The 24,890-nt window shown below is 52.3% G+C and overlaps 1 protein-coding gene across 2 annotated transcripts in view; it reads left to right on the top strand.

Annotated features, from left to right (window-relative positions):
- The first annotated feature begins 24,050 nt into the window (after positions 1 to 24,050).
- TET2 (tet methylcytosine dioxygenase 2) overlaps positions 24,051 to 24,890 on the top strand; it is a 72,741-nt gene continuing 71,901 nt past the window's right edge. For both annotated transcript variants that reach the window (XM_062574160.1, XM_062574159.1), the window contains exon 1: positions 24,051 to 24,135. In XM_062574160.1, the coding sequence (XP_062430144.1) occupies positions 24,106 to 24,135 (30 nt within the window). In that variant the 5' untranslated portion in view covers positions 24,051 to 24,105. The remainder of the gene's footprint in view (positions 24,136 to 24,890) is intronic.

Below are 24,890 nucleotides of genomic sequence, written 5' to 3'. Positions count from 1 at the left end.
TGAGGCTCATGAATGAGGGGAGCTGGGGAGGCTTTCTGATCGTTCAGAGAGAACTGGCAAAGCAACTTCAAAGCACCCTGAATCTATATTTTGAGAAGAATCATCAAGATCCCCAGCCAGACTAAGTACGCCAGCAGAACTACACCGATATGAATGAAAAGAGGTCAAATTGCGCCAGCCAGAACGCTGATGCCAGGAGGAAAGCGCGCCGGCGCACCCGGGGTCGCAGGTGATGCTCTCCAACATCGGCTAACCGGGCAGCGGTGTTCGTAAAAAAAAAATCAAACCGCCCGTGATGGAAGTCCAAAGTGACCAGGCAGCCTCGGGAACACTGCGTTAGCCCCGTTTCTTTTCTGTGCGACAAAACCGAGCTGGCCTCCTCCGCGTGGGGACGGCTGGGCCGAGCACGAGCCTCTCGCTAAAGGCACCGGCGCGGCAGCGCGCTGGTTTCTCCTGCTTTCCTTTCCTTTCCTTCTGGCCGACCGCTCTATTTTTAAAGCTTGGGAAGGGATTCAAGCTGAAGGAGAAAAGCAGACGCTTCCAGGTATATTTATACAATGAAACAAGTAGTCTTTTATTTGCCTAGTGGTTTTATTTTTGCACATACTGTGTTTTCTTTGTGGATTTTTTTTGCTTGCTCTTTGGTTTTGTTTTTTTTTTTTTCTTTCAGAGGAAACCGATGAAAAAAGCGCAAGCGCAGCAGCCGGCCGCTACGGGGTTACACGCGTGATAAAACGAGACGCGAGGACCTTCCTCCCGCGGCCTTCCCACGCCGCCGAGGCACCGGGGAAGCTGCGACTGCCTGCGACAGGCGCTGCGCGCCTTTGCGGCCAGTGAATAAAACATGCAAAATGCAGGGGGTGCAATTGCTTGGGTTGTTATTTCAGCTTCGGATCGTGACTCTTAGTAAAGCCTGAATTAATAATCTAACTGTATTTTGTCGTCAGGTTCACCGGCCAAGGCGGCCAAGCGCAATCGTCGTGTCAGGGAAGCCGTGCGTTCCCTTTCGGCCGCCCGCCAGCCTTCCTCCTACGCAGGAGAAAACCAGAACCAGCAAAAACTTATTAGCTACAAACTACGTTATCACTTTCTCAAAAGATCTAGTTTTAGGCATTATTTAGAACACAGAAAGGAAAAAAGAGAGGAAACTGTTTAAAGCCAGCTACACAAAGGTAAGATCTGTTCAGATAAATGTATACGTGACTGCAGAATACTCTTTGGTCTTCTTTCTATCAAATCTAAAAAATTATTTTTAATTGATTCTTGAAGCACTTTTTGAAGTTCAATAAATGCTTCAGAAATCAGTTGGGAGTCCACAAATGTTAATAGTATTTAGCTCATTTCAATAAAAATGGTCTCATTAACATGCCAGCTGCTAAAATGTGTGATACCAACTGTGTCCTTCTGCCAGCCGGCAGGGAAGCAGTCCTACTTACTACTCAGTTTTGCTTTAAAAGAAACCCTGTGGAAAACATACAGATTTTACTGTATGTGTGTGTTCAGCTAATAATTGCCTCAGTACTGGCCCACCCCCAAAACGGCTTTAAAAGTTTCAGGCACCCTTTGAACAAGGTGAACTTGCTTTTGTTTTCTTCATGGGTATTTTTCCATGGGCAAGTAAAACCTCGTTCCCGTCCCCATCAGTCAGCATAGGAAGAGCCAGGTGAGCACAGCTCCGGTCTGAGGCAGTAAGTTTTTCATTATGATGCTGCAACATGGAAATAAATAATTTTTGCTCTGCTCTTCCACTGTGGAGTCGTAACCAGCAGCTGGAGCTCCCTTGCTGCATGCAAGAACCAGACTTTCAGCTCCAAAATGGGAGAGTCGTGTCATAGCTAGCATGAAAGCAAATGCCCAGCGCCTTTGGAGAGCCTGTGCTGATTTACATTAACCAAGGATACCTGACATCTGGGCTTTATGAACGACTTTGTCATTAATATTTGTGCATTGCCGTTTGCTTTCTGAGATCCGAGATGAAAACTAGTAGAAGCTGTAACTTTTCAGAGCAAGAATGATTCCTGTGTTTGAAAGTGTACAGTGTTCGACACAGGCTTGGGGCAGGAAAAAACAACATTTGGGAGCTCATTTTGAATCTTTGAAACAATTTGCTATGTTAAACCTCCTGAAGCCAGCCCCTGCCTTCCCGGCATCCCCGACGGTCCTTGCCATGCAAGGGCCCCAGGCAAAGCTGTGCGGCTTCAGAAGCAAATTAACAGCCATAATAACGACATACCAAATTAAACCGTGTCATTAGGTCACCATGCAAGTATTACTATGTAAATATTTCTAGAGAAAACATGAGAGCGTTTACTCAATAAAGTACTGACCAGGTCAGCAAGACTGGCAAAACCAAGCTCCAAAAACTTTCTAACAGGTGGTAACAGCAACAATTTCCACACCTAATGCTTATCTCCGGCGTAAGGCTGGTTAATAATTCAAGATCCCTTTGTATGTATTTCAACTTAAGAAAAAAAACGCCTCTGCGAGCCAAGTTTTGATACCAGGGTTACGGGAACGCCTGCGCCGCGGCGCTGGCGCCGGTGACGGCGAGCTCAGCGGGCGCTGTACCTGCTCAGCAAGCCGCGCGCTCGTTACGCTGGCCGGGCGCGCCGAGCGGCACCCGAGCCTCGGCTTGAACCGCCGGCGAAGGCGGACTGAAACTAAGCCGCCAGCGAGCGAAGGGGCTCTGCTCTCTGCCAGCTCTGCTGCAAGAGAGAGCCCCGAAAGCGGGGCCGAGCCGGGAGCAGGACTCGCCGCGTATTTAAACCGGTGCAGCTTGTGGGAGTCTTTCCTGAGCTCCTCGTGCACCCTGCAAACGGCGTCACGCGCCTGCTTCCTTCCCCAGCTGCGTCTTTGCCCCCTTTTCTGTCTTCCCGTTGTCAGATCTGAGCTGGCACGCGGAGAGGTGATATTCTGCGAGGGCTTTCCCACACCGCACCTTAGTGCTCCTCCGCTCGCTGAGAAACCCGAGAGCAGCCACCACGCCAGCGCTGCTCGAGCGACACCCACGCCCTTCGGAAAGGCACCCGGGGCACATCCCAGGTACCCGCAAGCCTCCACAAAACCCCGCTGGGTTTTAAAGCCCGGCCGGAGCAGGGAGGGCCGTGTAGCGATTTTGTTTGCAGTTTGGCTCTCTGAAGCACTTGCTGCCCAAGGTTTCGGAGCGTTCGGCGCGCTCAGAGAGCTGCGATTTCTGAATCATTACGGTTTGCTGCAGGCTGGCACATTTCACAGCGTTTCTCTTCCCACCATTTGTTAATTATTGGTCTGGAAAAGCCACGAGGGAAATACTTAGCGTGGATTATGCTCTCGCACTGCATGAAGCCCTTTTGCAGAGCGCCGGAGGCTTTGCAGCCCAGTGAGCGCGTCAGCGAGCCACAGCAGACCCTTTGCAACCCCCTCAGCACCCATCCTGGCTAATAGTTTAAGACCAGCGATGATGGCTCCAGCCAAGATTTATTTCCTCCTGTACTGGAGCAAGCCTCAGGGTTATTGCTCTCTTTTCCCTTATTGCTCTCCTTTCCCTTTTCCCCCGTTTTTCCCACCAAAGCCTTCTCTTCTCTCTCCTCCCGAGCCCGCAGGCAGCGCCAGCTCCCTGCAGCCCCCCTTGTGCCTGCTGGCCTCCCGCAGCTCCCTCCATCCCCTGTGCGCTCCCAATCCTGCCGTCTCTGCCGGTGCCCACACAGAGGATTTCAGCAGGCAGATTTCCAGCGCGGGATTTTTAAAGCAGAGATTAAAAAAAGAAAAAAACAACCAAACAAAAAAACCCACACACCTAGCCCAAACCGTGCCATTGCAGAAAGGCTGCTGCATGGCTCTGCACGGGTTAGAAACAGCCGGTTCCTCTGAGTTCACTTTAAGTGACTGAGCTTAAAGCTTGAGCCAGGATCCTCTGACACTACTCCAGAAATCAGAGTAAAACTGGGGAAACTAATTGCAGGGGATTACTGCGAAGGCCAAAGGCACAAGCAGCATCAAAAAGCACTTAGACCTATTCACATAGAATCACTTTTAGTTCCCATTTTTCCTGCTTTCTCCAAAAGCATCATTAGGGATGCCTGCCTGTGCCATGGGCTCGGCTGGCCTGGGCTCCCCAAAATCTCCGGAGGAAACCTGGGCTCCGGCAGAGGCCAGAGCAGCACTGGGAGGCTTCGGGGGGCCGGGGAGGAGCACCCGGATCGGTTTTGCCCTGACGGAGCGATCCGCAAGCGCCCGCAGCAGGGAAACGCTCCCCGGGCGCACAGGCCAGCGGCCTCTTATTTATAAAGCACGGCTCCCGTGCCTGCGCAAGGGGCAGTGCGCTCCCCTGGGAATTAACTGCAGGCCTGTCACGTATCACTGCGTTTTATGGCGTCTCTTCACAGGGTTAAGGCTCTTGAGCCTCCCCGCCTGTTTTTTCTCTGGTCATACGTATTTCACGGGGAAGGTCAGAGTGTGGCAGCACAGCCGCGGAGGAGCCTTCCCGGAGGGAGGAAGGTAGCACCGGGCTTTTGAAGTGCTGATAAAAAGAGAGCACTGCAATTAGGGGCTTGAGTTTCTCTGGCAAATTTGCATTTTGAATTACTTTTTGACATAATTATGCTTCATCTTTCTTTCCACTCTGACTTCTGTAACTCTTTTTTTGTCTCAGAATGGTTAGAAATACTAGGTAGGATTACAATTAAAAAAAAAAAAAAGGAAAGAAAGAATGATGTTTATGCTAATACTGTTTTTTTTCTCAAAATATTCCTTTGAGATGAACCCTTAGGAGGGGAAGGCAGGGGCTGGCGAGGGGGAGCCGGGAGGGCCACCCTGCGAGGATTTCCCAGCAGCACGGTGCCGCGGGCGACTGCGAATGGCACCCCAGCACCCGTCACGCTGGGCAAAAACATCCCCGTCCTCACTAAATACTTAATGCTGCATTTCAAACCCGGGTGACTGGTTCAGCCCCTAACCGGGCCTCGGCGATGCTGAGCCCCCGCCACTGCCGCCGGCGGGGCAAACCCAAAAGCCGCCGGGAAATGTCCCCAGCTGACTCCACCAGCCAAAAACCCACCTAGAGCTCGCAGGGCATTACCAACAGGAGAGAAACACTCATCAACGGAAAAGAAAATGCAGCTACCGCTGTCAAGCGCCTGAACGGAGACGCGAAGGTTGGACGCCTGGGTATTGCATTTAATTCTGTCAAACAGTATTTGAATGCACAGGGGGGTTTGCGTGCTGGCTGAGCCCCCTCCTGGCTCGCGGCTCTACCGCTTGAGAGGGCCCTGTGCACCTAACAGGCTAATTTGGAGTAATTGCAGAATTTGAGTCAAGAAAACGATGCCACCTCTGATACGTCGCGTTAATTTTCACTCTTGATACCCTCATCTGGCTGCTGCTGCTGGCTGATTACGCTGGCGGATAAAGCGAGTGTGCGCGGCTCTGAGTAAAAGGGCAGCAGTGCCCACCGCCTGCGGCCATCGGCCTGCGGGCTGACTGACGCACCGGGCCCGATTTCGAGCCGAGTTGAGCCAGCGTAAATTAAAAGTAGCTCTTGTAAAGCCCCGTGGCGGAGCAGTTTTTTCCTCCCTCGCCCACTCGCGAGCACCGGCAGCAGTTTCGCTATCTCTCGCTTTTGCCGCTGCAGCAAACAAGGCTTAAAGCATTCTAGGAAGGCAGAAAAAAAAAAGGAGCAGCTCAATAAATCAGTGTTTCATTTTACCACACGAGCAGCGGGAGGCTTGCACAATATCCTTAGGATATTATTAATTAATGATCCAACCCTGACGGCTTCTCAGTGGTAGAATAAAAGTTGGCAGAACAGGGGAGCTCCAGATGGAGGAAGCCTTCTGCATCAGAGCAGCCTTCACCAGTGCCGAGCCCCTGTCACTCACCGTTAAGGGCGCAGGCCTAGGCTGGTTGCTGCGTTGTGAATCATAGCTAAAACCGCCCCAGATCTATTGTATTTCTTTTGAAAAAAAACTACCTGTTGTTTAAAAAGCTACCACATGTACTCAGAATTCAGCTCTCTACTGGTTTTGGTAAGGAAATCACTTTTGTTAGTTAAGAGAAAAAATCATAACTGTTGAAAAATAAGACAGCAGAGGATAAAATGCAGCCACAGCCCCACTTCAAACACATCTTGTTAAAAGTTCATGGAATAAAATGTTACATGACACTGACTGACAGAGAGTCTACAAGCTAATTCCACATAAAATTTCAAACTGATTGGCTAGCTTTTTCCCCAAAAAAGTGTAATTTATGCTCTGTTCCAAGCCTGTTTTAGAAAGCAGCTCATTTGGGTTTGATGCCAAGTGCTCAATAATAATACTCCAGAAGTAATGGAGAAGACTTCACCATCCTTTAGAATGGTGAAGTCCATGGCCACGAGCTCATGGACTGGTGGGCAGAAGGCCTCTGCAGCCAGTGCCTAAAAGTCTTCTTGAACCAGAGAAAATCAACTGCGAAATCTTTGCAAAAGAACTATTTCCAGCAAATTAAAATACAAGAAATGTGACAAAAATACAAAGTGTGCCTTGATCATCCTAGATGGAAAATCCACTCCCAGTTAATTTCCCTCATCTCACTACCAAATCATTTTGGTGCATTCTTACATAAAAGAACCCGCGTTAGCCAGGATCTAAGCTTAGATGTTTAGATCTAAATTTCCCACACCATTGACCCCTAAAGTTCAGTCAAACCTAAACTCCTTATCCAAGTTTGCAGTACTAAGGTTCTCCCACGGGTCTCACCATGACTTGGATTGGTTGCAGTAATGACTTGCACTCTTTCCTCAAAGCTATATAATTTTGTATGTTACTGGAGTGGCCTGATTTTAACTGAGGAAGATAAAGCATTTAATTTTGCCCTTTAAAATCTGTACTCCATATCGGATCATGGTTTAAAATGCCTGTTAGGATTAAACGTAAGACTTTTCTCCATTGGGTCCATTAAAGCTCTTGCAATTTGAACCTGCGTTCTTTGATAACGCAAGAGGATACCACATAAATCACCAGCGTTTATTATTTTTAAGCAATCCCCTCTCATCTTCACAAAGGAAAGGATAGTTTGAATTTTAGATTTTAAAGGTTGATCTCATTTGAGTCTCCTTCTTTTCTGGATAGTGACATTATCCTTATTGTCTAATTAAGGAAGAGATGGATTAAGTGGGAGATTTATTACCTGCCTTGGCGATTACCGTAACCATTATCACAACGGGAACGTCTGTGTCCTGCAGGATCCAAACGCGCTCGACCAACTCAAGAAATGCTGTTTCCACTGCGCACGTACAACAGCAGTGGCACCTGGGACATCTCCAGGCTAATGATCAGGGCAGGTTTAACCTAATATGCACGTTAGATGTATAGTACATATCAGCAGTCCTGATCCTTATGCGTTTTAATAGCGCTAACCATAGGCTTAAAGATGTATGTTTACAAAAGGGGTGATACCACCCCCCAAAACCTCTCATTTAGGTAGCTAGAGAGGGATTTATGTAACTTAGATGCCTAAATTCATAGCCAGGTCCTGAAATTCCCCCTGTAGATGCTATATGAGTTCACAACATATCCTTTTTTTTCTTCTTTTTTTTTTTTTTTTTTTTAATAGCTGCCTGGGAGCCATGACAAGCTGGGTCGTGTTGGTGCCCTACTCGCGAAGCCCGAGTGGAACAAAAATAAAGAGCAGATAAGTGCTTACGTCCCCTGAGGTGCTTGCTCACAGCCCCGGGGGTGATCTGGGAGCACGGTGCAAAGGAGGCGGAGGGGGGTCTCTAGCAGGGCCTGGGGCCCGTGATACCTTCTTATAGCGGCAATAGCAGAAAGCGATAGAAACCGCCAGGCTTTCAGCGCTGCTCGCAGCAGGCGCCAGGCACCACCGCGTCCTCCAGCCCTGCGTCCGCGCCAGCCTCGCCAAAGTCCACATTTTTCTGCTTTCTCGCACCAACGGAGGTGCCTTTCTGCAGCGCCCGGTGGCTGGGCTGCACGTTCGCAAGGTGCCTTGCTTCGAGCTGCCAGCTGCCGTGCAAAAGCCTTCAAAGGCATTCCCCCCGAACGACCTGCGCCTACGTATACACGTTACTGCCGCTGCGTCTGAGAGAATAATTCACTGCAAATAACCGGCCTCGTCAGCGCGTTTCCCCTCCCACCCAAGGGGCTCCCATCGTTTCCAAATGCGCTTCCCGCAGTCACCACGATTTCCCTCCCGCTGCTTTTTATTCTGTGGGCTGCTCCTAAGCTATTCGCTGTTCTCACCCTAGTCAAAAAAAGTGGCTTGACTGAAAGTCAATTTGCTTTTTAGCAAGTGCTGACCTGAGGCCTGTGACTTAGTCGAGATCCGTAAGTGCAGAACTTTCTCCGGAGATGCCAACTGCTCACAGATCGGCCAGTGTAAACTCACTTTTGGGACTGGAGTAAATATTCCTGGGAAATGTCAGGCGACATTCACCCGCCTGCTGTATAATTAGTCATTGCTTAAATTCTAATCTTGCTCCTCTCGCTGTGATTTTATTGCAGGGTGCAATACAGTTTGAAGGACCAAGCTGTCTCAATCCTTTATTTCCAGTGGGAATCTGGTGATTTTTAAGAGCTTCACTCACTGTTTCCAACGCAGCCCAACTTGACAGAGCAACAACGGTGACAAAAAGAAATCCTGGAAATATTCAAAATAATCCCTGCTGTTAGAAGAACTACATGCGCGCTTCACAAAATTTTGGCTGCCAGAAGCAGTGTGGGGAGCGTGTTGCACCCAGGAGCCCAGAGCACCGCCCTTCTTTCCTGTTATCTTTTAAGGCTGCTCCTTCTCTGTGCTGCGGTTTTGGAGGGCTCGGCCGAAGAGCCCGTCTAAGCGCGGCCGGGCCGCTGGCACAAAAACCCTGATTTTCCTCTGTGCCACAAAGACCACCCAAGTCCACGCTGCTCCGAGGAGACCTTCGAGCAGAGAAAATTCAGTTTCTAGCATAAAGCATTTGTGGGGTTTCATCGGATTTTTTAGCATGCCCGGATGCCCCAGCACGGTTAATTTTAGCGCAGTTAAAATTTCCTGCACTGGTCCATTAGTGGAGATGTTGGTGACATTTTACTGTAAAACATGTCTTGTAATAATTCACGGTGACCCTTCGTGCCTCCTTTCGTACCAGCCTTTGAAGTGGCAGCAAACTTTCGCTGAGGCCTCCATTGCCCCACATCAAACCTCGTAAAATAACAAGCAGAGCGTCTTAAAAAGACCGGAGCTCTTTTTTATTTGACAGCTTCAAATTAACATTAATGAGGACGACTTTCACTCAGGCTGTAAAACAAGCCAATACGCTGTTAAGTTCAGCTATTGACAGGGGCGATGTAAGTCACCAAACCTACAAACGATAAAAATCGCAGTTTGCCAGCAATTAAACTTACAGCAATAAAAAAAAAAAAAAAAAAAAAAAAAAAAAAAAAAACGAGCAAGCAGAAGCCTTTCAGCCACCTTTCAGCCACTAAAGGCATTAGCCTTAACTTAATAACGTGACGGGAGCCTTTTCTCACGGCGCTAAGGTGCGTTCTCCGGCCGAAGGATCAGGATTTTTAGAGCCTGTGTGTCCGTCCCCAAAAGAGAAGTTAAAACTTTACCCGGTTTCTGCCCGAACTGCCCCCACCGGAGCAGACTGTGCTGCAGCAGAGCAGGGTGCGAGCGAGGGCAGCGCCGCTCCCGCTGAGCCCATCCAGAAAACCTCGCAGGAAAGACCACGTCTCTGCGTGCAAACAGCGGTAAGGCTCTCCAACGCGCAGAGGAATTTGTTAAATTCCTCCATCTGCTGCAGTGTCTGGCCACCGATTTGTCCTTATAAATTCCTGTGGCGTTGCTTTTCCAACGCTAAAAAAAAAAAAAAAAAAAAAAAAAGAGGAAAGCTGCATTTGTGGGAACATTCGAGCCCATAAATATCACCAAACACGCACGCACGCACGCACGCAGAAAAAGCGTGGCACGTGGTGGAGAGGCTCGACGTTGCCGATCGGCGAGAGGATTTTAGGAGCGCTCACCACCTCTTCGTGAAATGCCCTTTTAGGCAGGCTGACATCACCCAGATGTTTTTAATTACAGCGGCTCTGGGATTAATTTCTTTGCTTATCTGTTACCGCCCTCCAGCACTGGTTCCTGCTGATTAAATCTGCCTCGGTAACCGAACGCAGCTTCGCTCCCGGACGCAAAACGGCCGGGGAGCTCCGGTTTCCTGCTCCGCGGCGCGGCCCCGCGCGAACCCCCCTTCGGCGCCCAGGGGGAATCAGGATCCCCAACAAACCCTGTCGTGCGCTAACCCCATTAGCTTTACGGACCGCCCTTCACGTAGTTATAGCGACTGCCGTTCCATTAATGACCGTAATTGTTCCAGACGCCCATTAATTTTGATTGATTCACTTAGCTCATTTCCCATCTTGCCCACTCTATAAGTAATTTACTGTTCTAATATTGTGGGTCAATACTGATCATATAATCTGCAAGTTGTTTAATTAATAACAATTAGCACCTCCCATCAAGAGCTAATTTTCCTGCGTGAACAGCGCTAATGTGATTCTCAGAATAAATCTACCTGTTCCCGCCTCCAGCGGTCTAGTCAGCTTGTCTCACTAGAGATGGCTGCTCTAAACCGCCCCAGTAGCTTGCCAGCTTCCATGGTTTTATCAAGTATTTTGTGCTATTTGCTTTTCTTAAAGCCTTGGCCCTTCAGTCAAGCAATAGCACGGAAATCTGCTCTTCATTGTAATAAAAGAAAAGGTTGGGGCAGCCTGCGGGTGTAGGAGAAACCCTTGCAGGCATAACCACTAGTCTCAAAAACCAGGAGGTAAATAGGAACTGAAATAAAAGTATTTCTTTTATTCTTATGATTTTAAGCGAACCTGTGTATTTCTGAGCCTACCGTCATTTTTTTTTTAGTATTTGGCATTGGCATTACTGCAATATCTAGCAAGGAATGTACTGGTATAAAAATGTTTAAGCTCCTTTCATAAAGACCTCAGCAATTCCTTTACAGCATGGCCACTTAATCTTTCATGTCAGCACGAAAATAAACAACAAAAGAAATTAATAATAAAGCTAATTAATACCTATTTACAGACCAGAGAGTCATCTCCTAAAAATTCTTCCCAGAAGAAACTTAAATCTAGCTTCTAAAATTAAACTTGCTCTGCTAAATCTTAACTAAACAAAGCCCCAAAAAACAAAAAAAAAATGCACCAACATGCAGCAACTTGCCCCGTCGCACAGCAAAGGCAATGAGCTGCTATACCGAAACAGGGCAGGGTTGCTCCCTGTCCTTTCCACACAAGGACTAAGAGGGACTCGAGAGCTGCTGGCAGGCGGCTAGTTGGAAATTAAAAAGACACTTATTTGCGCGGCGGCTGGCTAAACCGGGGACCGCGCTGTGGGTGTTGAAAGTTTGCCAAGGTTCAAAAGCCGAGCGGGGAAACCCGTAGCCAAAGCCAAGCTTTGCAGCGCAATGCACTGAGCACCGTGACGTGCCGAGGTGCTGGGCGGCCCCGTCGTACGCCCGCCGCGCGCCGCGGTCAGGGCCCGACCGCACCGGCGCCTGCCTGTCCCGGCGGCTTCGATTTCCGCCGGCGCTTTCCTGGTGCGGAAGGGCGGGCAAGGGAGCAACGGTGCTGCTGGAAGGGAGGCGCTACCCAAACGCTACAAAAAAGCCCTGCCGGACACGGCCCGTCAACAAGAACGAATAAGCAAAATCGAAGAAGATGTATATATACATAACCAATAATGATTATAGCTGAAGCGATTATTTCTCATCCCATCCGACTGGTATTTCACTATGAAGATACCTGAGAGATGTAACCAACCAAAGCTACTCACAAACCACACACAACTTTTATTACCGCGGTGGCGTAAAGCAGCACTTTCTCCAGGTCCAGTGGTGACGCGGAGCAAACCAGCCGGCAGAGCAGTTACTCTGCTTTCAGCACCTTGCTACCCAGGGAGGCGTTAATGCACTCAAAATTTGGCTAACCTTACAGGTCGGATGGTCTTTAGCGCCGCAACTCTGCCAGTGACATAGCGAACGAAACAGTACAAAACGAATGAACGAAAACCAAAGATTAATATTGCTATTTTACGCAGATGAGCAGTTTACACTAAAGCAGATGAAGTTCTACCACCACAAAGGAAGCCCGCAAGAGGCCGACGGGGTGAGCGCAGATCTTCTGACCATCCTTCCTCCCAGCGCTTCCCCACTCATGGTCGTGTTTGCTCTGAATGGTTGCAACACATCCTCACGTTTCTTTTCTCAGATAGTCTCCAGTGTGTCGGATGTCCATGGCTAGTTTCTTTTGCCCCAAAGGAATGCAAGGTAAGTGAGCAATTAATGCAAATACTCAAGCTTTCAGAGATGTACCAAACATGGGAGTTAACTACTCCCAGGGAGTTTTAACTCTTCACAGAAAGATGTTTACTCCAAGATAGCTGGAAAAGGTGTTATAGTACAATCCTTGGCAGTTGCTCTGTCTTAATCTTCCATATTAAAAATTAAAGACTGTATTAATGCAATGTCAGACTTACTTAATAGTACTCTTTTATCAAGTTGATATGATAGTAGCTAATTATTAAATGAGTTAATGTATGTCTTGTTATTTAATCTACCATGACTGATAATGAACTGTGTCAAATACTTATTAGACACTCATTCTCTCTACACCTAGATGACACTAACATGGCCCACAATTAAACACCAGTGCTCCCTCACTGCCAGACACAATTATGTTGTCAAACATTGTTCTACTAGCTATTCTCTGGTCCTGCAAAGAAGACATGTCATCCTCCATTGTCTGGTCCCAGAAACTGCCCAGGAAAGAAAAAGCCAAGGAAAGTCTAATGGGAATTAGGCAAACTGAGTTAGACACACCCAGACACAGCCAAAACCATCAATGAAAGATCAGTCTCAATAATGACAAAGAGGGAAATTATCATGCTTTGGTTTGAGGTTTCTGCTATACCTCATTCTCTAGAAGACATTGAGATGGTAGCCAAGCTAATAAAGAAAACAGCTCACAGCGCAGGGCATGGGCTCACGGGCACGTGAACTGAGCTCTCCTTCCACCGAGACAGGATGGCTGCTTCCTCCTCTGGGACACGCTGGGCTCAGACACTGACTCCAGAAGCACAAGTCAGCATAGACCAGAATTGTACCCGGAAACGTGCTACAAGTTCAATGCTATGGGCAATCATGGATCGGTGCTCAAGTCTTCATCCCAAACCCATTTAATTTACTAATAACTACGTTGCCTAAGAACTACAATAGGATCCTAAGAACCTTCTCAGCCAAGACCTCACAAACTCACGGCAAAAACTCATGGTTTCAGCTCAGTCTACATGGTACTCACCAGATGAATTTTGGGGTCCTCAGTGATACCACTGCTGATTCCTTTAATTTGGTATGGTTTTTGTTTGGAGGAATGAAATGTTGGATGCTTTTGCACACTGAGTTTTGACTTTTTAGTTAGCTAGAGACACAAGGTGAGACTTGCCTCCCACAGACCCCCCTGAAGTACTCAGTGTGGCCCTCCAAGGTGGACCTGGTGCCAGAGTTACAAAACAGCAGCTCTTGGCCACAGAGGGCCAGCTAGCTCTGCTGTAGGAGAGACAGGTCCAGCAGCTGGGAGCCCTGCAACTTGATGGTGACACTCTTCGCACGTTATGTAGACTATCCTCCATCAACCCCCCAACTCCTGGCTAGACCTTCACAGTCCCACCAGGAGAGCTACAACAAATACACATGCAGTAACTTCGTATTATACTGACCTTCCTTCAGCCAGTTCAATAACAGCTTTTTCATCAAGGTGATAGCAGTAACCCAAACACAGCTGAGCTACCTAAACTTGAGTGCTCATCAGGCTGAGACATCCTCAACACCTCAGCACAGGGAACAGCACCGCAGACAATCCCTACGTGGCCTTCAGTCACAGCACTGCCCTTCTGAAGTTGCCTTCACCCACAGGAGCATTACTCATGATAACTATTATTAACCATTACGGTTCACTTGTGAAGGGGCAGCTATCACAAGGCCGCCAAGGACTGCTCCAAGCGAGCAGATTTCTGGGGCCAAGCTCTCTCACTCTGCCTCTCTGCACTGTCATTCAGTCCTCCCTCTCCCAGCATCAGCACCCCCAAAAAAGTTTTAAAACCTCATCCAGCTCCCTTCATCTTCAGCCAGACTGAGCCCCTCCTTTTGGGGTTACCATCATGACCAAAGTGAGACTGAAGGGACAAGCAACGAAGGCCGCTATTCTGGAGCAAGACTGATGCTCCAGGAGCCAGAAAGAGTGGAGGAAGAGCAAGGTGCAAAGCTCGATATGCCTGATTTGCTTTAGGCATTCTTGAATAGCTGCTCCCTCAATGTTAAAATAACGATTTCCAGTCACATTGTCAAGCAGCTTTCTATTGTGCTCACTTTGTGCATTAAAAAATATATCCCTCCCTAGCAGGAATCTCTGGAAATGTCTCTCAGTCACCTAGAAACACAAAGTCAGTGGGGAGATTTCTGCCAGAAAGAGCATTTTCTAAATGATTGCATGGGCCATACCATCAGCTTATCAACCTACTCCATGAGTTTGACTGTGTTTCAGGGAGCTGCAACTGGGCAAACAAGCTGTTGACTTCACTGCTGAGTGACGGAGCTGGCTTTAGTCTGCATCCACTTTGGAAAATCCTGGCCATGAGAAAGTTTTTGCTAGCAGTCTTAAAATCCCAGTTGCATGTTAGCTGGTTAAGGAGAGCATGTGTATGGGGGCCAGCAAGGCGCTTGTATCTCTCTTCCTGGTGCTGCAGACCCTCCCATTGGTATTTTGTAGGAATTTGAAGTGTAAGCAGGAAGGCTGGGAAAATGGAAGTTTTGAGTTATTCACACTACCAGCAGTGGTTCTCTTAAGAGAAGTTTGTATAGCATCTAACACGGTTAGGACAAATCTCAGCACAGGCTTTTGGCCTCTATCTTACAGTAGGGTTTGCAAGATGTTAGGGCATTCTGAATCATTTTTTACTGGAGAAAAATCAAGATTGAAGTAACAGCGTATTTTATTGCTGATTTACTTAGAGGGAAGGGGAGAATCAGAAAGTATAAAATTAAAAACTAATCGTAACTTCAGCTCATACGAAATCTCAGGAAAAAGGTTTAGTTTAAAAAATGAAAAAAGGAAAGCTGTTTGTTTGCTCATTCAGAAGTCAATTGAAAATAAATTAAAATACAGCCTGTATGAGAAGTTCTTCCCACCTGTGTGTGAACGCCTAAGGGAAATTACCTGAAAATGCAGAAATTGTTATACAGATCAAACAAAAGCACTTATCTATAATTACTGGACTTATCTGTTTGTCTCAGGACTAGCAGCAACAGCTCCCTTTGTTGGGAATAAATCTGGTGCTGTGATTTGTATTCTGCTCTTCTATCAGTTCCACCAAGATCATGCAGGGAGGATTCAGTTTATAAAAGAGAAATGGTTTCCTTAACATTACTAAATAAAGGCAGGTTGAAGAGATTTGGCCAGGTAAATGAGGGAGAGAAAGAGAACAAGAGAAATAGCCACAAGCTCTTTAGAGAAGATGGGTAGTTTTTTTGTTCTTTTAATAACTTTACAGGAGGACTTGCTAATATCTCGAGGGGTTTGGAAGGTCTCCTGGGAAACTCCTTGCATTTCTGTTATGTCCTGGCTCTCATCCTACCTATTCGGTAAAGAATTATTATAGTTTTAAGCATTCACAGAAGAAACTTCCTGTTGCTAAGACCGCATGGGGTCCTGCCAGCTTGACAAGCCAACGCTGCCCTGACGATGTAGCATCAAGGCCAAAGGATAATTATCCGGTTTATAAGAAGCTAGAGGAAGCAGCTGCCCCTGCTAGTTTGTAATCATTCGCCGGTGGCCAGAGGCCATAAGGACTTGTCTCTGTAGTAGGCTCTCAAGTTCATAGTTTTCTCCTGAGAAAAGCCGTGACGAGGGTCTCTCTTTCAAGGGGTGGCGCGGAGGATTGAGCGTGTTCATCAGGGTGGAGGGCAGCAGCTGTGGGCCATAGGAGCTGGCAGGGCCGGGGCAAGTCTGGAGAGACAGGGTGGACTTGGACCAGGAAAGAGAACTCCACAGGTGTGTGAGTTAGAACTGCTCCTGGTACATTCTAAGCTAGGAAACTGTCATTTCAGGGACATGTAATTGCTAGGGAATTACTTAGTTAATCATCAGGGGACAGATTCATTAGAAAAAAGAAAAAAAGAAAAGCACCATGCAAGGCTCCCAAAAAATCAATTACTGGAAACGGTCTGCTGGCTCTTTGGAACTGCTGTTGGCTTAACTGATTATTTCTAATTTAATACAAATCACACACTGCTCGTCATCCTTTCATCCACCCACTTCCTGGAGGTTGACCTGATGCCTATGGCTGGATAAAACATTCAATGAATCCCAAATCAGCAAAGCTGTTTCCTTTCAGAGACACAAATTTTGCTGTTCCATATTTCCGAGGACTCGATTATGCCTACAGGTGCAATGCAGCATTAGTTTTACAGCCCTCTGTGCAAGAGTAGATGCCAGGAAACATTTGGATGATTACCCCTTTCCAAAGGATAATTCCTGCTTTTTTCTTCCTTTTCCCCCAGAGGAGCTAGGAATTCTGTAACGATGCACAGAAGAAGGCCACCCAAGAGACCCTTGCTGACCGCGAGCCGGGAGCGAGCGCTTGCCGCCAGCAGCTGCTCTCCAGCCCCAGCCGCCGGAGGACTCCCATGGCTTTCTCCGTGCCCCGAGGCGCAGGTGGGTCAGACCGGAGAGTCGAACAAGCTTGCGGAGAACAAGCCAGGTTGCTCGCGGCTCGCTTGGGCCGTGCCGCAGCCACCCAGGACGCTGCCGCCGCCGTCTCCCCACGCCACGCATCCCCTGCGCCAGCCTCAGCTCCGCGCGGAAACTAGGCGCGCGCAGCTGCCCCGGACCTGCCAAACGTCGTTCCCTCGGCTGTGGCCCGCACGCTCGCTGCCCGCCCTCTCCGGCGCCTGCGGGATCACTGCAAAAGCGAACGCCCGCCCCGGGAGCCGAGGCGGCGGCGGCTGCCCTTGCCGCCCAGACCGCGGCCGAGGAACCGCTGAAGTCGCGGGCCAGGAGTATTTGTGTGGCAGCAGCGCAGCACGCCGCGTAACGTCAGCGTTTTCTCCTCTGAAGGCGAGCGATACTGAAACTGGCCTCTTTTTCTTAACTTCGTCTATTTTTGCCAGCTTTGGGTTTTGTTTTGTTATTTTTTTTTTTAATATGCTGGAGAAAGTATTTTAGGAAATGTTTTCTTCTCACACTTTTTTTTTTATCTTAAGTAACCCTATTTTAACATGCTGAGTATACGCTTGCTCAGAGAAATGCACGTCTGAGCACACAACCGACTATCCCATTTTCCCATCATTAATTTTTTTTGATTTTGCATGTGCATTTCTTGCTCATTTGACCACGTAATAATTAATTAGCATTAATTATATTAGGTTGCACCTTCACAGTCTACACACATATTCAATTAGAGAGGCAGGCTCTTTGCAGCACTCTTATTTTCAGCAGGGAGAAAGGGGCATCCACAAGCAGTGGAGATTTATCCACAGAAAGGACACAGTTCATATCTACCTAAGAAAGCACTTTGAGTAAGAAAAACTGTTACTATTTTTAAGGCATTTAGACCATTGACTAAAATGTACTTTCCCCCCTCCCTAATTAAAAGGCCTGAAGAAGATAGCAGAAAAGATGAGCTGAAGGAAAAGTGGAAGTCAGATGAAAACCGAAAGAGGAGTCCTGCCCCCACGTGGGATGGTTTGGTGTTCAGCCTGACTACAGCTTGCGATGATTTGGCAGCAAGAAGGTTACTCACGTGCCTCAAGTTAACACACGCCGGCAGCCTGCCCGGCACCAAAGCCGGGGCTTTCGGCAGGACTCGGACCCATTACCCCACGTACCGCTCCTCGTTCGCCCTCTCTTCATTTTAGACTAACTACGCTCAGTCACAGCATATTGGTCAATGTAAAAAGAGCACACAGTTAACAGCTTTAGCCAAATTTTGCAACATCCAGCCCAAGGCTACACCTGGATCCCTGCGTAGGGGCACACCATGGGATAAACCAGAAAGTCAAAATCTGAAGCATCAAAGAGGCAGCGGACAGCTTACAGCCGGGATGGTTTTACCTGATCTTCTTCCTTTCAAAAATAGATGCCCATTCTCCATCCCAGCCATTTCCCCGGAGGGAAAACCTTCTCCAGCCCTTCCCTCCCATCTCAGCCTCATCTCCACCTCCCAGTCACCTCCTCTGTGCTCTCTCTCCTCTCTGCTTTCATGGACAGCATGCACGGTCACACGCAAAGTCAAAAGACACATGATTGGCAGTAAAGCCCAACAGCTGGAGCTACCGCAAAGCCCAGCTCACAAGCACCACGGCCTGGGCAGGGAGAAAACAGGGACGTTCAGGAACACATGTGGGGCTGCAGGTGGACACAGTTGTGTTCAAGCTACACATCTAGGTGGTTTCTACCACGTCCATGTGCTGGGTGCTGGTCCTCCATCCCTGGCGCTGTCAGCTTCACTCATCTCTCCTGCCCACCCCTTGTCAGCCCCAGCTCCTGGTTCTGCTTAGCTTCCGCTCGTTGCTCTGTCGTTTTGCTCAGGGGCAGGGTGCTAACACCTCCCACGTGCCACGTACCTCCTGCGGGTCTCTGCTGTCACTCATACTGCCTTCACTCTTCCCTCCGCATTTGTCAGCCTCTTTCTGTTCCTCATCCCGTGCCTGTCCCCATCCTGTCTTCCTTTTAGACAGCAAGAACTTCCCCTTCCTGGTTCCCTCGTGGTCCATATTTCATCAGGCTACCCTGCAGTCTCAGTTTCTTCTCTTTCTTTGGAAACATCTCTAACTTCAAAATCCTCTCACTCTCTGAGCTTATTTCACAAGTCTTTAACATTCATCTGCCCTTCCCTTTTGCTGTCTCCAACCAGTGCTCAGAAAACCCCGTTCAAAGTCCTCATGCCCCCGACCCTAATTATCTCCAGCTGCTCCTACTCACCACCTCACAGGCCAGCTGATAGAAGACAATCAATATTTAACTGGCTTCATTACTAATGGCTGAAAGGATTTCATTTCAGTGAAACTTTTAGAAGTTTAAAATACACTTTGTTGCTCTAGATGAGCATTTTAGTCTCTCTTAGCTAGTCTATCTGGCCATACTGAGCCACTCCATGAAGGAGCGTCAGAGCGCCGGGGGCGTTCAGGGGAGACGTTTCTCAAGGAATGAGACTTTTTCAGCCAAATTCACCACTTCTACTCAAGGGCTTTGGAAGCCATTTGGAGAGTGGTTTTGTAAGACCAGAATATGTTGCAGTAATGATTGCCAGGAACATCCTAAAATATTACGGGTGAGATGATACTGAAGAATGTCACATCCTGATAGCAGACTGCCCAGCACCACATCCGCATGGACATGCCTCGCAGCTCTTGAGTTCCCCTTTCAGATTTCCAGCGCCCTAAGCTTGCACTGACCCCGTAGAGCGAATCAGTGCCAAGGCCCTCCTGAGGGCAGGCAACGTTGCACCTAGCTGATGCCCACCGTGCCTTAGTAATCCGGACATGTAACACTATCTCTGCTGAGAAGCAGCAAGAGTTTCCACAGACTTTCATGCTCTTTCATCTTTCCTAACCACTACAGGCAGCTAGCTCAAGGGACTTCTTTGAAGAAATGTACATAAAAGTCACGTTTAGCCCTTGTTACGTGTGTTAGACTTTGTCTTTAACACATTCTCAAAGGTCATGGGTGACGTTCAGATATTGGAGTGCGTGTTATTCTTCCAGGAGAAGCTCACGAAGGTTGCAAAGGATGGCAGCTCGCCCTTGCAGTGGTCACCACCGGCTGTTTTTACAAGCCAGCACGTGAGAATGAACCATGGTGCAGCTCGTTGGAGACCTCTGGGCCCACTTGTGACCTGGAATACCTGGATGTGATGAACCTCAGCATATCTTGTCCTGTTTGCAGGGGGTTAATGAAGAGAAAAATATGCGTCTGCAGCAAGAGCCCTGTATTTCCTGAAGGCCAGAGCCTGACTTCTGAAACCCGGGGTTGCACGGTTAGACATTAGCAAGGCGCTTTTAGGAGCCTTTGAGGTTTCTAAAGTGGGCGTAAGCAAACTGCCTGTGTTATCACCACAAACGCTTGGCTTCCCCATGGCCTTGAAGACCTTTCCTCCTTCTGGTAAGACCTGCCCAACTGAGCTCGAATGTGCAAGTCAGACCTCCCCGCAGGAATCCCGCGGCGAGACTCAGAGGAACATTTCTGAGTCACCGCGGTGCCTCCCTCGCCGAAGGGGAAGCGCCCGCTGCCGGCCCCCGGCCCAGCCCACGTCCTGCCCAGCCCATGCCCGTGCTGCAGCGGGGTGCCCACGCCGGCGGTGGGGCGCCCGCGTGGCCACGGCCTCAGCCGTCCGGCCAACCTCACCCGAACGAGAAAGCAGACGGTGCACAAGCCGAGACCGTGCGGCCCGGCAGAGGAGAGGCGACCCGCCGTGCCCGGGCTGCCTCGAGGACGGCCACGGAGGGCAGCGCCCTGGGCGCTGAAGCTTTTGAAGCACCAGCGTAAGCGGATGAATCATCCGGAGATTAAAAATAATAATAAAAAAGCCCCATCTAACCTGAGTCTGCAGATGAAAGTCACGGTGGTTCTGGAGATGAATCACCTGCCGCCTGCCCCAGCTCCGAGAAGAGACAGCGGCGAGCGAGGAGACGTGGCGGCGGCCAGCCCGGCCGGGCCGCCGGAGGAGGATCGCGCGGAAGGTCTCGAGGGAGGCGCGCTGCTTCTTCGGGTGCGTGCGACGACTTCTGCCCCCCGGGCCGCGGCGGGGCGGCTCGGCCGAGGAGTGAGGCATGTAGCAGGCGGTTCAGAGGGAGAGGGAAAGGCGGGAGCTGGTCCGCAGCAGGGAAGGGAAAGGACTTCAGAAGAGTGGGAAAAGGGAAAATGTGGAGACCCGAGGGCAGTCAAGGGCACCCCAGATGACAAATCCCCAAACAAGTCGTTCCAGGTAAAAACATACGCACATACATACACGTATGTAAACATATACATATCACCCTTGCTTTGGCTACCTGCAGGCTCTCTACAGACACGGGAGGCTTCCCATCGCTACGGCCTGCCTGGAGCACCCAACCATCCCCCCTGCCGATGGCTGGAGCCGTCTTCTCCGTGGACGCCTGATCTGCCCCGAGGGCTGCAGCGAGCGGGGGACGCGGGCCGCAGGGCTCGCTCGACGCCAGCGGCAGGGAGCCACCGCCGCGGCCCCGCGCCCCCACCTTCGCCGGCTGCCGCCGGGGCGCCCCGGCTCCGACCGCCCGCGCCGCGCTGCTCCCCCTTTTCAGGACGTTGTCGTCCTTCCTGAAGGAAAGTCACGCAGTTTCTGCAGCTTTGCCTTTTCCTTTCCCGTTTCCCCTCTCCGCGTTGCAAATAACAGCTGTCCCCAAAAGCAGCGCCCGCTCCTTCCCAGGCACCGCCGGCCGCAGGCTCGCGGGCCGGAGCGCTACGCCTTGCGCCGCGCGTCCTGCGTTTACGCGAAGGCGAGAAGCGCTAACCGAGCGGCGGCACCGGGCAGGCGGCTCCCGTCGCTCCGCCGTCGCAGCTCCCCGCCCGCGGTCGCACCTCTCCGGTCGTCGGCCCCCGCGGCACGGCCTCTTGCCCGCGGGGACGGCGGCGCTGGCTTCTCCCCCGGCCTTTCAGCCACAGGATTTCTGTGCGCGCGCTGGCAAACTGCGAAAGCAGGAACTCGAGGCACCGAGGCCGTTGCAAAGCCGTAGTAGCGACAGGGGAGGCTGCTCAAACGCCGGGGCGGGCGGGGAGGAATAGCTGCGACGACCGCGACCGAATTTTCTCACGGTGAAAGAACGAGCCTTGCCGCCACGCTCCTCTCTTCCCGGAGCGGGGCGAAGCCACCTGCTGAACCCGCAGAGCCTCGCCGAGCGAGAGCCTTTGGAAAGCCGTCCTCCGACACCGCGCCGCTGCCTCGAGACCGCGCTGCGCTTCCTCGGTGCCAAGGCGCGGTGTCGTCCCGAAGGGCCTCCTGCCGATCAGGCGGGCTGCAGGGACCCCGAAGGGCCCGGCCGTGCCCCTGTCCTTCGCCCCTGCTCTCTTCCTCCAGAGCCACGCAATACATTCTCCTCTTGCTCCTTCCTGAATTTCAGGTGAGGAGCACCCTTTCCTGAGGTCTGCTGCAGAACTGAACTGCGTTTTCCTGCGCTCAGTTTTCCTAAATGAGCTGTGCCCTTCTCTACCCGTATTTCCAATCTGTAGGTTGTCCCTCTGAGCATCTGCAGTGCCAATTTAATCCTAGTTCTGCTTGTATGCCGGGACTCCAAAAACTTCCTGTTTATTTTCTGTCCTTCTGGCATGATTTCTGAAGGAATTAAAACCAAATCTGTTTATCTTCACTAAATCCCTTTGCTGATAAGGGTATTAGCAGTCTTATTTAAGAATGCAAAAGCAAAGCAAAGGGGGACTGGACGTAAAACTGTTATAAAGCAGATCCCTGAGTCCGAGATGCCCTGAAAGCACTCGGCGCCTGAATTTTCTGAAAACGCTGCTTGGCCCCCGCAGTGCTGGGAGAGGCGACAGGCCGGGAGGGGAGGCTGCAAGCGGGGCTGCAAAGGGAGAGCGCGAGAAGCGGGGGCCTCGCCCCAAAGCGCCGCTCGGCTGCAAAGGGCGACGGAGGGAAGGAGAAGAGGGGCGGCGAGCCCGGACGCACCACGAAACTGCACGTTTCTGCAGCAGCCGCAGAGCCAACGCGTTTTGACGGCAGCCGGCAACGCGTCGGCTCGCTCGGGACGGCGCTGCGACGGCGGCCGAGGTGCTCGTGGGGCAGAGCACCGCCAGCGGCGGGCCCGGCCGAGGCGTGCAGCCGGCGTGCGGCGCCCGGACTTTCCCCCCGGGGCCGGGGGCGCCGCGGGCAGGCAGCGGTTTCCCCGGCGGAGCGGAGGAGAGGGCCCGTTGGCGCCCCGTCTTCCTGATCGCCGGCGCGGTGCGCCGCGGCGGTGCGCGGTTCCCGAGCCAAGGGCAAAGGCCCGAGGTGGGAGTCACAGCTCGCGCTTCGCAGAGAGCGGCCGCCTCGCGCTGCCCCGCAGCCCCCGAGGGCGGGACGGGAGCGGTGGCCGGCCAAAAATGCCGCCAGCTTCCCAGGGCCCCGGCGTCCTGCACTGTGGGGGTCCCCCTGCACCATTGCAGGTCCTGCACCCCTCGGGTCCCCCTGCACCCTGTGGGACCCCCAGCGCCATTGCAGGTCCTGCACCCCTCAGGACCCCCTGCACCCCAGGGGGCCCCCTGCACCATTGCAGGTCCTGCACCCCGGGGGTCCCCCTGCGCCATTGCACATCCTGCACCCTTCGGGTCCCTCTGCACCCCAGGGGGCCCCCTGCACCATTGCAGGTCCTGCACCCCTCAGGACCCCCTGCATCCTGGGGGCCCCCTGCACCATTGCACATCCTGCACCCCTTGGGTCCCTCTGCACCCCAGGGGGCCCCCTGCACCATTGCAGGTCCTGCACCCCTCAGGTCCCCCCGCAGCCTGTGGGGCCCCCAGCGCCATTGCAGGTCCTGCACCCCTCAGGACCCCCTGCACCCCAGGGGGCCCCCTGCACCATTGCAGGTCCTGCACCCCTGGGGACCCCCTGCACCCCGGGGGCCCCCTGCGCCGTGCGTACCCGCGGACGCCCGCACGGAACTCCGCCGAGGGTGCAGAAAAGGCGCGGGGAAGGGGAGAGAGGAGGCAGAACGAGAGAAAGCAGAAAAGGGGGTAAAACTTGCGGGGGGGGGGGGAGGAAGGGGAGGAGGAGGAGGAGGAGGAGGAGGAGGGAGGCCGGGGGAGCCCCGCAGCGAGCGGAGCCGCGCGGGAGGTGGCGCGCGCGTGCGCGCTCGCGCGCGGCGCGGCGGGGCGGGGCGGGGCGGGGCGGGGTTGCGGGGGGCGCGCGCGCGCGGGGCGGGGGAGGGGGGGGCGCGCGCGGGAGGGGCGGGGCGGGGCGGGCGCGACGTCAGGGCGCCGCGTGCATACTGATGCGGGGGCCCGGCCGCTTTCGTCAAGGAGCAGAAGGAAGCAAGATGGCGGCCCTGTAGGAGCGGGGAGCGCGGCGCCCGGCTGTGCGTGCTGGATGTCGGCCCGGCTGAGGGACGCGGCAGAGGTCAGAGCGCGCCCGCCGCCGCCCCGCGCGCGCCCCCCGCCCCGCGCGCCCCCCGCGGCCCCCTCCCCCCGCCCCGCGGCGCCCCCCGCCCCTCCCCGCGGCGCCCCGGCGGGGGCCGCGCCGCGGCGCCCCAACATGGCTGACTGACAGAGGGCGGCGCGGGGGGCGCCCCCCCCCCGCCCCCCCCCCCCGGCAACCGCCAACCGTCAACCGCCAACCGCCGCCCCCCGCCGCCGCCGGCTTTGTGCCGCTCCCCGGGGCCGGCGGACACAAAGGCGGGCGCTGCCGGCGGGGAAGGGGCGAGGCGGCCGCCGGGGCCCGGGCCGGGCGGGAAGCGAAACCCGCTGCGGGGGGCGAGGGGGAAGCGCGGACCCGCGTGCGGGGGGGGGGTGTGCTGGGGGGGGCACTGCGAGCCCCCCTCCTCTTTGGGCTTTACACGCGTGTCTCGCCCCAGCGCTGCCGCTGGCCCCGCGCCGGGGGAGGCTCCGTGTGTCCCCCCCCGCCCCCCAAATGTCGCTCGGGGGCGCGCGGGTGAGAGGCGGCAGCCGCGGCGGCTCGGTCGCCCCGCGGAGGCTGCCCGCGCCGCGCCGCGCCGCGCCGGGGAGGCTTCGCTGCTCGCGGCCGGCGCCGCGGAAACTCGGCGGACGCTCCTGCCGCTACGCGATTTTCCTTTTCAGCGTGTGAGGTGGAGGGAGAAGTGATGCGGTGTAGCGTGCTTCCATCGAAATGTTGCAACCAAAGCTCTCATCACAAGA

This window comes from Rhea pennata, chromosome 4 (genome assembly GCF_028389875.1).
Source record: "Rhea pennata isolate bPtePen1 chromosome 4, bPtePen1.pri, whole genome shotgun sequence".
In the NCBI taxonomy this organism is placed as follows: domain Eukaryota; kingdom Metazoa; phylum Chordata; class Aves; order Rheiformes; family Rheidae; genus Rhea; species Rhea pennata.
Note: the sequence above shows the minus strand (reverse complement) of the source record. Positions and strands in the feature narration are given on the sequence as shown.